At 38.5% G+C, this 13603-nt stretch overlaps 1 protein-coding gene across 8 annotated transcripts in view; it reads left to right on the forward strand.

Moving 5' to 3' along the window:
* Window positions 1-230: 230 nt before the first annotated feature.
* TASP1 (taspase 1) overlaps window positions 231-13603 on the forward strand; it is a 315899-nt gene continuing 302526 nt past the window's right edge. For 6 of the 8 annotated variants that reach the window (XR_012018238.1, XR_012018237.1, XR_012018239.1 and 3 more), the window contains exons 1-2: window positions 231-1568; window positions 10857-11075. Coding sequence is in view for 4 of the 8 variants with exons in the window: in XM_072800051.1 (XP_072656152.1) it covers window positions 10931-11075 (145 nt within the window). In the remaining 4 variants the exon portion in view is untranslated. Of the gene's footprint in view, window positions 1569-1754; window positions 2138-10856; window positions 11076-13603 lie in introns of those variants that run through there. The other 2 variants (XM_072800054.1, XM_072800050.1) reach the window with 2 other exon arrangements.

A 13603-nucleotide genomic window follows, 5' to 3' on the forward strand; every position in this document is an offset into this window, starting at 1 on the left:
CCTTTTAACCATCTTCCACATACACTATGTATGTATATGTAAATATACAGAAAATAAGTAAGTACACAGATATGCATAAAAATGGGATGTAAAATATTATTTTGGATTTTTAAAAAGTCATATGTCTTGGATAGTTTTGCATCTGAGTACTTAAAAAATGGTTGCATCATCAGTTTGCATTTTTATAATATATTAACTAGTCCATATATATATATATTTAAAGATTTTATTTATTCATTCATGAGAGACACAGAGAGGCAGAGACACAGGCAGAGGGAGGAGAAGCAGGCTCTGTGCAAGGAGCCCGATGAGGGACTTGATCTTGGGAATTCAGGATTATGCCCTGAGCCAAAGGCAGATGCTCAATTGCTTAACTAGTCCATATTGATAGAAATTCAAGTTTCCATTTTTTTCTCCTACATGAGCTATGCTGTAAAAAAACCTCCTTGGGCAGTGCCAACCACATAGAAATTATTTGATAAACATTTTTTGCATGAATATATAAATATAAATATAAATATAAATAAATATATATATCGTTGTGCACATGTGGAACATATGGAAATATTATAAGTAGATTCTAAAAGTGCATCTTCTGGGTCAAAGGGTAAATACATTTAGAATTGTGGTAGGTGACCATCAAATTGCCCCCTCCCCCCATTTGTGCAAATCTTTATTCCACCAACAATGAACAAGAGTGATTGTTTTCTCAATCCTCACCAACAGGATATAGTATCAGTTTTAACATTTTATATAATCAGATAGAAGAGGACTGCTATTTTTATCCGCGATTAAAATAATCCCCCCCCCCCCCCAGCGAGGTGGAACATCTTTTTATAATTGTACTTCTAGGAAGGGCGGAAGGGCCCAGGTCATGTTAAGCTTCTTGTCTGGGGACCATACTTGGAGCTACTACTTTACTTCTTTCAATCTCTCCTTTCTGAAACACGTCTAAAGGTGTGTGTTTTTTTTTGTTGTTGTTGTTTGTTAAAGGACTCATGTTAATAGTTACAAAGAAACATTAAAGGGATTACATTGTTACTGGGTCTTGATTTTAGACGCTAGATGGTAAAAGACCACCCACACTTTCATGCTCCCCAGGGCAGATCTGGCCCCACCTTCCACCTGGAATCCGCGCAGAATTCTAGTTTTCCCTACTGCATGCGGTGCTGCAGGGACTGAATAAAATTAAGCTCTGAATAAAATTAAGCTCTCAATAAATCAGGGCTATTGTAATTTCATTTTGTATCACATCGCGGGTCTGCCCACCACTGGGATCCGCGGAGTCCCCGGAGACCGGATCACTAAGAGCCTGGGCGAGCGGCGACTGGCAACGGCGCCTGCGCAGCTCCGGGGGCGCCTCCAGGTGAAGTCCTCGCGTAACTTCTGCCGGCAGGTGAAACGCTCGCAAGCAGCGGGCGGAGTCAGAGCCCCTCGTGGGCGTATGCTTCCGGCCACGTGGCTACGCGCACGCCCAATGGGAAAGCTTGACGTCAGCCCCCGCTTCCTCACCCTGGCAACGGGCGGGTGACTACTTCCGGTGCTGTGAGGGCTCGGGGCTGAGGCGGGTGAGTGTCCCTCTTTCTCACGCTGTCCGCGCCGCTGCCGCCGCTGCGGCGCTGTGTCTGTCCAGGCCGGTCCGCTCGCGGGGACGTCCTCCGCGGGGCCGGGAGGGGGCGGCGCACACGATGCCCACTGCCTGGGGCGGTGCTGAAGGAGCGGGTCCGGGACGACCGTCGTCCCCTCGGTCGCGCGTGGCGCCGTGCCGGCCGCCGTCTCATCCGCGGCTCCTGCTCCCGGGAAGGGACTGCCTGTGCGCGGGCCGTCCTCGCTGCCCCTCACCCAGTGCAGTGGCGCGCCGCGGGCTTCTCCACGGCGGAGGCTCGCGGAGACCGAGGGGGTGCGCCCTAGCCCTGCGTGCCTCGGGGCCGCCGCGGCCGCGTGGTGTTAGAGCGGCCTGGTTAGAGTCTCCCCGACGTTAGCAGGCGGAGGCGGAAAGGACCGAGAAGATGGAGCGGGAGCGGCCGGAGAGGAGGGTGGAAAACAGGAGCTGGACGTGCCCTGGGAATAGAGGGCACCGTGTTTCCGGGAGGAGGGAGTAGCTTGACTCGCCTCTGCAGGGGAGGGGAAATAAAAGGTATTTTCTGGACCATGTGACCGAGATCGTTTAATACTAAGCTACTCGGGGGTTTGATAATTTCCGTTTTTGCTTGTTTTAAGTAAAGCTCACCCCCCCCCCCACCATTTATAAAAAGCAGCGCATGCTTTTTAAAGAATATCTGGAAAATGCAGGAATAATTAATAGAGGTCACCCATAGTTTCACCAACCCAGCATTTTGATCCCTAATTTTTTTTTATAGTACATTCTTAACCTATTTATGAGCATAGCGTGTGTGTAGAAATACGATTGTAACCAAAAAGTATACTTTTTGTACATTCCACCCATTGCACAGGTCGATCTTTTTTATTTATTCATTCATTCATTCATTCATTCATTCATAGACACAGAGAGAGAGAGAGGCAGAGACACAGGCAGAGCGAGAAGCCGTCTCCACGCAGGGAGCCGGATGCGGGACTCGATCCCGGGTCTCCAGGTTCACACCCCCGGCCGCAGGCGGCGCCAATCGGCTGCACCACCAGGGCTGCCTGGTCCATCTTTTTTTTAAAGATGTAATTCACATACTATAAAAAAACCACGCTTTTAAATTGTAACTTTCAATAGTTTTTACTATATTCATAAATGTATCTAATTCCAGACCGTTTTCATCATCTCCGAAAGAAACTACCCACTACAGTCGTTTCCCATTTGATCTCCCAGTCCCTGGCAACCACTAATTTGATTCTTCCTTCCCCCCTACCCCAGTCCCTAGCAGCCACTTCTGTGTCTGTAGATTTTCCTATTCTGGACATTTCACACAAATGGAATTATATAATATGTGGCCTTTTGTGTGTGCCTTCTCTTACTTAGCATAATGTTTCCAAGGCTCATCCCTGTTGAATTTTGTATCAGTACTTCATTCCTTTTTATGGCTGAATAATATTCCATTATATGAATATGCCACATTTTGTTTATCCATTATCAGTTAATGGACATTTCTTTTCTGTTTTTGACTATTATGAATAATTCTGCAAACATCCATGTACAGGTGTTTGTGTGCATATATATTTTCATTTCTCTTGGATTATATGGGGGAGTGGAATTGCTGGGTCATATGGTAACTGTTCAGCGTTTTTTTTTTTTTTTTTTTAAGATTCTATTTATTTGAGAGAGAGGGAGCGCATGAGTAGGGGAGGAGGGACTGAGGCAGAGGGAGAAGCAGGTAGAGCAGGGAGCCCAATGCAGGGCTTGATCCCAGGACCCCGGGATCATGACTTGAGCCAAAGGCAGACCATCAACCAACTGAACCACCTGGGGGCCCCTCTGTTTAGCTTTTTAAGGAACTGCCAGATATTTTGAAAGTGGCCTGTACTAGCAGGATGTGAGGATTCTGATTTCTCCATATCCTTTTAACACTTAAATGATCTGTTTTTTGAATTATAGCTATGCTGTTGGTTATGAAATGGTACCTCACTGTAGTTTTGATTTCTATTTCCCTGATGGCTAGTAATGTTGAGCATCTTTCAGCCCTTTGTGTATCTTTGGAGAAATGTCAATCCAATTCCTTTGCTCATTTTTATATTGAATTTTAAAAACCTTTGATATTGTTTGAGTCCCTTATCAGATATGCAATTTGCAGTGTTTTTTTTCCATTTTCTCTCATTTTGTGTGTGTGTGTGTGTGTGTGTGTGTTTAACTTTTTTGAATAGTGCCTTTTGAAGTACAAACATTTAAACTTTTGGTGAGTTCTGATTTATCTATATTTTCTTTGATTGGTTGTGCACAGTGTCATATCTAAAACCACGGCCAAATCCAAAATTATGAAGATTTACCACTATGTCTTTTCCTAAGAGTTTTACAGTTTTGTCTCTTACGTTTAGTTCTTGATCTATGTGGAATAGGTAGATAGGAATAAGTAGGAATCCAAGTTGATTCTTTTGCATATGCCTCTCTGATTTTTTGAGCACCATTTTTTTGAAAAGACTATCCTTTCTCTATTTAAGTTCTTTTTAAGGGGAGCAGAGGGAGAGGGAAAGAGGGAATCTTAAGCAGGCTCCACACCCAGCATGCAGCCCTACATGGGCTCATGACCTGAGCCGAAATCAAGAGTTGGATGTTTAACCCACTGAGCCACCCTGGCACCCCTATCCTTTCCCTATTTAATGGTGTTGGCACCCTTGTTGAAAGCCAATTGACCATAAATAATATAGGTTATCATTTCTTTTAACCATTTCTCTATGTTGGACATTTAGATCACTCCCAGATTTTTGTTTTTCTAAATTATCCTGTGTTAAACACAGCGTAACAGGCGTAAAACCCTTTCTCCTTTTGAAGTTATTTTGGTAGAAAGTGTTCTCAGAAGTGAAATTACTGGGTCAAAGATGAAAGAAGTGTGTTTTAGAGCTCATTGAATGAGGCATTAAACCTTCAATGTCATGATGTTAAGACTGACAGAATGCTTTATTCATCAGTTTCTATAGCTTAAGGGCTGGATTTCTGTAGAAGTCTTTTGCTATAAGATGGATAGATTCTCTGACTTACTATTCTTTTGACTGCTTCTAGGAGACTAAGTCAGTCTAGAGTGAAAAACCAACACCAGAGGCCAACAGGACATGTAGTAGTTTTCTAAATGGTGTAAAGAAAAAAAAAATGTCATCACCATGCAGGAGGAAAATAAAAGTCTTTGAGAGAACTAGAGTCAAGATTTAGACTTTAAATCAATGCCGTGAAAGTCCCTGGAGCAAAAATGATGTTTTATTCTGAGTTTCTCTTCTGATCTTGATAATTGGGTTAATTTACATTCATCTTAGTCTCAGAGATAACTTAAATGCATGTTTAGTAGATAGTACCTGGTGAAAAAAAAATCAAATGCAGAAGGCTATTAGGAGAAAATCAAGTTTCCTTTTCATTTTGCCCTTCACTCTCCCAGTTCTCCTTAGAGGTATCCATGGTACTATTGTTACTTGTGTTTGTAAAGACTAGTTCATACATAAAGTATCTCTGGAAAGATAGTATATGCAAAATTATACATTTTAAGGCTCTTGATGCTGACAAATTCCTTTTCAAAATGGTTATTTACATCAGTTTATGGTGGCAGTACAGTGCTTGTTAGGAAGACTATTTTTGTTTATTTGAATATTCATTTCTTAATATTGGATATCTAGTTTATATTTCCTCTTTTGTATATTGTCTGCTCATGTCTTTTGGCATGCTGTTCGTTTTGATTGGAGTTGTCCTTTATGAAATTTATTTTGGCAGTCTTTTTATAGTTGTTTTACAATAGTCTGGATTTGGGAAGAAAAGTTAGGCTGCTTTTTGTAACATATATACTCAGAGGTATGTGAGCTGAACAAGGGTCAAGAAGTAGGGAAAAGGAAGTTAAATGCTTGAGGGAGAAATGTACAGGATTTAGAAAGTGGGTGCAGTCCAAGATGACTTCAAGGTGAATTAGAAAAAGAGCAGTCCTATTAAGAAAAATACAGAGTGATATGGAAAGATGAGTTTATTTTGGGGAGGTTAAGAGTGAAGAGGATTCAGGTTGAGCTATCCAGGAGACTTGTGACTAGAGCTCAAGAGTAGAAGATAAAGAATTACAAATAATTTGATTTACTGAGAGAGGATTGTTTTGAAAGGTTGGCAGTGGATGAAATTGCTGAAGGAGACATTTGAGAATAGGTCTGTGAACAGGGAGTCTTACGAGGACAAAATTGGGAAGGGTCAGCGGGGTCATGAAGAGCTAGGATGGTAGATTGGCATGTTTGCCAAGAAGAACAGAGGATCTAGAGAACAAACGTTGCAAGCAACAGAGTAAGAAAAGGCCATTAGGTTTGGTAACTTGGAAAAGATGCAATTTATGGGAAGCATGAAATTTGTTTTGTTCTGAAACAACTTTATTAAGATATGATTCATTTATCATATAATTTATCCACTTAAAGTGTACAACTCAGCGGTATTTATTATATTCAGGATTGTACAACCATCACCATAATCAATTTTAGGACATTTTTATTGCCACCAAAAGAAAGCTTGCCCCCATTAGCAGTCACTCTCCAATGCCCCTTTGGCTTCACAGCCCAAGGCAACAATTAATCTACTTTAGATTTGCCTACTCTGGACATTGCACATAAACGGAAACATACACTATGTGGCCTTTTGTCTTTGACTTCTTTCATTGTTTTCAGAATTCATGCCATAGTATATATCTGTACTTATTATTTTTTTTATGGCTAGTTAATGTTCCATTGTATGAATGTACCACATTTTGTTTAACCATTTTTAGTTCATGGACATTTGAGTTATTACTTTTTGACTGTTATGAATAATTCTGCTATAAACATCTATGTACAGTTTTTTGTGTGGACATATTTTCAGTTCTCTTGGGTATATATCTATGAGTGAAATTATTGGGTTATATGCTAACCGTGTGTTTAATTTTTGACGCAACTATTGCAGAGGATGGACAAGTTGCTAGTGTTTTTTTTTTTTTTTTAGAAACAATTAAATGAATTTTAATATCATCACTAGTGGGAAATTATAAAATGTCCCTTTTCAAGCATATTACTCAGAAATAAAGGCATAAAAAATGAGCTATACAATTGTTTTCTGTTGTGTAAAACTGTAACATGCTTATACATTTCCTTTTGTTGGAAACCTTGTGTGTTGAATGTCACCTCAAAGCTTAGCTGGAATGTTAGAGTTTTTTCTTATAGATCAGTATATTGATGTAAGTATACTTCATCAATTTCAAATAATGATTTGTAATAATGAGTACAGATGTGATAAAAAATAATCCCAGGGATATTTGATGTTAATCTACAGTAATGACTTATTTTTTACTCATTAGTCTAAACTAGAGATCAAATACTATTGATTTTTTTTTTTTTAATTTGGATTACCTGTAGTTCATGTGGCCTCAAAAGTTCAAGATCCAGAAAAACAAAAACAGAAAAAACAACAACAGACAAACAAAAACTTTTAGGTCAGTATTGTTGATTGGCCATGTTTTTAGTCTGTTCCTGACCTAGGTGGGGTGAGTGTTGAGAACAGTCAGCATGTGGTATTTTAAAAATTATTTTTATTTTAATTTTTTTTAAGATTTATTTATTTTATTGGAGAGAGAGAGAGAGAGCGAGATAGTGAGAGACAGTGTGAGTGGAGAGGAGAGGGAGAGGCAGGCTACCTGGTGAACAGGGAGCCCAAGTTGGGGCTTGATTCCAGGACCCTGGGATCATGAGTGAAGGCAGATGCTTAACAGGCTAAGCCACTTGGGTAGCCCTTTACAGAAGTTTTTTTATTTTATTTTATTTTATTTTATTTTATTTTATTTTATTTTATTTTATTTTATTTTATTATTTTATTTATTTTCTTATATTATTATCATTATTAATTATTAATTATTATTTTTTTTTACAGAAGTTTTTAAGTGGGATATCATAGGCTTGCTTTATTGGAACTTGGATTTAGCTAGTCACTTCAGGCTTCCATAAATAAATAAGTGAATAAAAAAAGTTTTGGGGGAGAGTATTATTTTTTTTCAATATTGAAAGGTATAAACTATGAACAATAAAATTTCCATCCTATTTTTGTCTGTCACTCATTCAAATCTTCTTTGGGTGACTACTATTATACTATTTTTTGGGCATATTCTTCTAGATTTATACTTTGCATATATATTTAGCTGTATTTTTTCTTCCCCTTCCTCAAAATATGGTAATTGCATGTATTTCTATACTGTGCCTTTTTTACTACCAAAAATACCTGTAAGATTAGTCAATATGTATTTGTATATCAGGAATATTCTCATTTTTTCCAACGGCTGCTTTTAATTAACTACTTAAATCAAGACATTGTTGGTTCATATCTTTACTATTACAAATAATCCTTCAGTGTGCATTTGTAATTTTGATTGATTTTACTAGATTGCCCTTGTTGAGTTTTGTCATCTTATGCTACTACTAGCAGTGTATAATTACTCCTGTTTCTCAGTAGCCTCAAAATGTGATATTTTGATGTAGGTCAACCCACACTAAAAAATGGCATTTGGGTGTAGTTTTATTTTGTATCTTTCTTTTGAGTGAGGTTTAGCATCTTTTGATCTGTTTAAACTATTATATGACTTTTCTGTTAACTGGGATTTGCCGCTTACCCTTTGTCATCTCGTTTTTAGTCATTTGTTGGAACTCTTTATTTATTAGGCCAGACCTTTAATGGGTTTAGAGTTAAATGGAAACGGATGTTGGAAAAGAAGTTGCTTCATTTCTAATTGAAATCAAAACATTCTGGTAACTATTGGGAGTTGGAAGCCAGAGTCGTACATTGCATAGCCTATTTAAGTTTCTTTTCCAGTCCCGTGGAACTTTGGGAGCCAACATTTTTGGAGGAGTTTATGGAGATGACGTGATTTACTAAATAAATATATTTCAGATAGTCTCTGAGGGATGGTACATTGCTCAAGAAATAGCACATTTATCCTCCACATTTTATTTTTTTTCAGACAAGCCTAAGAAGCAGTGTTTAAAATCTCTCATATACATTAACATGCCTATTACATCAACCTTATTCATTATAAAATATAGATGTTTCAGTTTATTTATGAAAAAATGTATCTTTTTTTCTTTTTTAAAGATTTTAATTATTTATTCATTAGAGACACACAGAGAGAGGCAGAGATGCAGGCAGAGGGAGAAGCAGGCTCCATGCAAGAAACCCCATGCGGGACTTGATCCCGGGACTCTGGGATCATGCCCTGAGCCAAAGGCAGAAACTCAACTGCTGAGCCACCCAGTCATCCCTTAAAAAATTTATCCGATAACAGTGAGTCAGAGTAGCTTTAAGTTTAATAACCCATATTGCCTGGATGTGTTTTCATTTTTTTTTTTAAAGATTTTATTTATTTATTCATGGGAGAGACACAGAGAGAGGCAGAGGCAGCAGAGAGAGAAGCAGGCTTCCCACAGGGAGCCTGATGCAGGCGTCAATCCCAGGACCCTGGAATCACGACCTGAGCCAAAGACAGATGCTCAACCACTGAGTCACCCAGGTGCCCCAGATGTGTTTTCATTTGAACTGAAACTTAATTTTCCAAGGATTGAGTTTTTACTTAACCTATGTCTGTAGTACTAGTGGGCCCAAGCTCATTTCATAGCAGGGTCAGACATGATGGCATGTATAGGCTGGAAGATGAATTGCTAATCACTTAAATTCTGCTTCATCAAGTGATGCATGAATAAATAGTAGTTAAAGTCAAATAACCAAAGAGAAATAACCAAACAACCAAAGTCAAATAAAGGTAACTGGGGCAGATCCTTGTGAAGTCATTAGAAGATCCATTCTTAAACAGCTGCCACCACAAAATAAAAACATATGCAGGCATTTTCATTCACTTTTATTTAATCAACATCAGCACCCCCCCTTTTTTTTTTTAAAGATTTTATTTATTTATTCATGAGATATACAGAGAGAGAGAGAGGCAGAGACACAGGCAGAGGGAGAAGCAGGCTCCGTGCAGGGAGCCCGACATGGGACTTGATCCTGGGTCTCTGGGATCACACCCTGGGCCGAAGGCGGCGCTAAACTGCTAAGCCACCGGGGCTGCCCAGCACTCTTTTGTAATCAAACTTTCTTCCTGTATTTATGTGTTAACATTTTAATATTTAATAGCATATATATATTTTGATTTAAAACTGTTTAGCCTTTAGATGAAATGTTATATAAAAAAGATTCAATGGAGTTTTTTAAACCAAGAATTAGAAGTTAAAATGCCATAAGGCAGTGCTTCTCAGGCCATCTCTGGTATAAAGGTCCAACTTTAAGAACTTTTCAATTGACTGTTGACTGTTTCTTATATAAAATGCAAAAGAACCAAAGCCAAAACCCAAAAAAACAAACCCCAAACAAAACTGAAACATGGAACTGCGAATGAAAGATATCAAATAAAAGCTGAATTTTATTGTATTTAATAGATAAAATCAAATATAATTATAAGCAAATAGAAAAATCATAAAAAGTGTACACATTGTTGAAAATGCATATATAAACCAATTAATATATTAACAAAATAATAATCTGTTGCAGACTGGTAACAAACCCTGGTCTGAAGACCATACCTAGGGTAAACACTACTTTTTTTAGGCAGCTAAGTCATTTTTTACGTTACTATTTATGTATTATATTGGCAAAGAAAGACTTATGCCCCTCCCTATTTCTGTTTAGAATAAGGCACAAATTTTACCTAACTGTGAATCTAGGTGTCTTCTTGTGGTAATCATTTTACAGTATGTGTATGTGTCAAATCTGTTTTGTACACCTTAAACTTACACAATGTTATATGTTAGTCTAGAACAATAAGGCTGGGGAAAAAAGTAAGCTGCAATCTAGGCTTTATGTCAAGGTTTTGTGGTGTTTCCAGCATCACCTGTGATTCTAGAGTGTCCCAGAGATTATTAGCATTTGGATTGAAGGGAGTAGAAGGTGATCTCTAAATTATATTAAGGTTTTCTTCAATGTAAATACAATGAAAGATAAAATATCCTTGGACTCAGTATGAAGTCTTTTTACAACAGTTCTTTTATTTATATGATTTTAAGCAAGTATTGTCTGTGGACATAGATTTAAATTCTAACCTTTTCATATTCTTTGTATTACCCAGTTAAATGACTTTAAAATTAGATTTTTGGAAAGTTATCTTTGCACAAATTTGTATAAGTTATGTGTGTGTTAGTGAAAGAAATGTATACCATCTTTGCCTGTTTTTCTTTAGGGTAATTCCTCTCCTGCAGTTACTTTTGGATGGAAGTATGCACTTTTCCCAATAGAAGATGATAATCTCGGAGAATGACCATGGAGAAGGGGATGAGTTCTGGAGAAGGGCTGCCTTCCAGATCATCTCAGGTTTCGGCTGTTAAAATAACAGTCAAAGAGTTGGAAACAAAGCAGTCCCATAAGGAGAAGCGAGGAGGCTTTGTGTTGGTACATGCAGGTGAGCTCTAAGTGGGCAGTCAGAAGATGAAAATAATGTTGATTTTTTTTCTTGCTTTGAAGTACCGTGAGAATTGAATTTCACATCTAGAAGAGGCAAACTGCCAGAAAGGAGTTGGAACTAAAGAGACTGACTTCAATATAGGTCTCTTGGACTTCATACTTGGAAGATGTTATAAGGACAGCTCTTCCTATATCTTCACTGCCCTATCCCATTTTTTACTTTTATCCCTTATATTAGGTATAATTAAGTAGTGTTAAAATCAGAAAAAATAATTTCTTAAATTCTGGTTTGTGTTTTTAAAAATAATGCTGCTGAAAAATTTTATTGACTATGGCTATTTTATTTATTTTTTAAAAATTTCATTTATTTTGAGAGAGAGCACATGCGGGTGGGAAAAGCAGAGGGGGAGGGAGAGGAAGAGATAGAATCTCAAGTGGACTCCATGCTGTGCATGGAGCCCAATGAGGGGCTTGATCCGACGACTCCAAGCTCATGACCATAGCTGGACACTTAACTGACTGAGCCACTCACGCGCCCCAACTGTGGTCATTTTCGAGTCGAATTACACGGTAATGGAGCTGGATTGCCTTCTTAATGTTATAAGTGAGGAAGAGAGAGTCAGCAGTGTCAACCTCACGGCTAGTCTGTACTGGAGCCAGGGTGAGATACCATTAAGTGGGCTTTTAGTTCCAGTGTAGTGCTTTTGGCAACAGATCACCCTGTAATCTCTACTTCAGAGGACGTGGAAGACAGACACAGTGATGTTTAACCCTTGGGTCCCGGATCATTGAAGAGTTTGGGTTTCAGAGGAGTACAGCTCTGCTCAGGTCTGCCCAGCAGGCTTTTTTTAAAAAAAGATTTATTTATCTATCTATCTGTCTATTCGTTTATTTATTTATTCATGAGAGACACACAAAGAGGCAGAGACATAGGCAGAGGGAGAAGCAGGCTCCCTGTGGGGAGCCCGAAGTGGGACCCGATCCCAGGACCCCAGGATCATGACCTGAGCCAAAGGCAGATGCTCAACCACCGAGCCACTCAGGTGCCCCTGCCTTTTTTAAAAGTCATTTTTATTTGCCTGCATTTATCTAAAACTCATGACTTCTATGAAGGTAGAAGAAATGGCTGAATCTCCTTTTAACTTTCCTTAGATAGTCAAGCAGGATGGAATCAAGATTAAATTTGATATGCAGTAAGGAGTAGAATTGTTCTTTTTGTCAAATTGGTGCCCTGCCTGGTCATTAACCTTTGGCTGTATCTGGACTAGATAACTTGGGAAGGCTTACAGAGTCTAATCTAGGAGAATTGAAAAAAACCTAGGTTCAATTTGCTTTTCTTTCAAAAGATTTTACAAAGAAATGAGGTACATTTTAGAAATAATGCAGTTAAAAGTAAACTTGGGACCAGACTGCCTGCCTTCTATACCATGTTAATAGTGCATCTGTCATGGTACCCAGTAAGTTATTTTATTCAGAATGAGTATGTGACAAACGTATAAGAAAGGTTTGAAATTTGTAACAGGTGACAACATAGAGCTTTTGATTAGTTGGAGTGCATTGATTTCTGTGACTGTCATGGTGGTATCCCTCTTCTTTCAGACATTGCCTAGATGGGAATGGCTCTTAGATGTAGTTGATGCTGGGGGCCAGCCGTAGTAGGAGGAAATCTGGGTTATGACAGGAAATTATGTGGATTAAAGTGACCCTTTCCTAAGTTATTAGAAGGTCAGATAGACTGATTATACAGAAATATATATCTTGGACATTTGGACAAAATTTCAGTTCCTCAGTCATTGTAGAGACTTTAAAGCTTATTTTTTTATTTTAGTTTCTTTTTTTTTTAAAGATTTTATTTATTTATTCATGATAGACAGAGAGAGAGAGAGAGAGAGAGGCAGAGACACAGGCAGAGGGAGAAGCAGGCTCCACGCTGGGAGCCCGACGCGGCACTCGATCCCGGGACCCCAGGACCGCACCCTGGGCCAAAGGCAGGCGCTAAACCGCTGAGCCACCCAGGGATCCCCTATTTTAGTTTTTTACTAGAGGAGACTTGCCCAAATTTTATTTTATTTTATTTATTTAATTTAATTTAATTTAATTTAATTTAATTTAATTTAATTTTATTTATTATTTTATTTTAAAGATTTTTTATTTATTCATGAGAGACATAGAGAGGTAGAGAGGTAGAGACACAGGCAGAGGAAGAAGCAGTCTCCATGTAGGGAGCCCGATGTGGGACTTGATCCCAGAACTCCAGGATCACACCCTGAGCCAAAGGCAGATGCTCAACCACTGAGCCACCCAGGCATCCCTCACCCCCCCATTTTTTTTTCTTGCCCAAATTTTAGTCATTTGAATCTTAGATTCTTGATTTTTTCCTAGATCTTATATTACCTCTACTGTTTACCTAATATTAAAAAGCTGAACACTTTTTACCTTAAAAATTAAAAGATGAAACGTATTTTTAGTTAAATGAAATCTCAGTATCACTTGCATTAGGAAAAAATAAACACAGTGCAACCAAAA

The sequence above is a fragment of the Canis lupus genome, chromosome 26 (genome assembly GCF_048164855.1).
Source record: "Canis lupus baileyi chromosome 26, mCanLup2.hap1, whole genome shotgun sequence".
NCBI classification, from domain to species: Eukaryota; Metazoa; Chordata; class Mammalia; order Carnivora; family Canidae; genus Canis; species Canis lupus.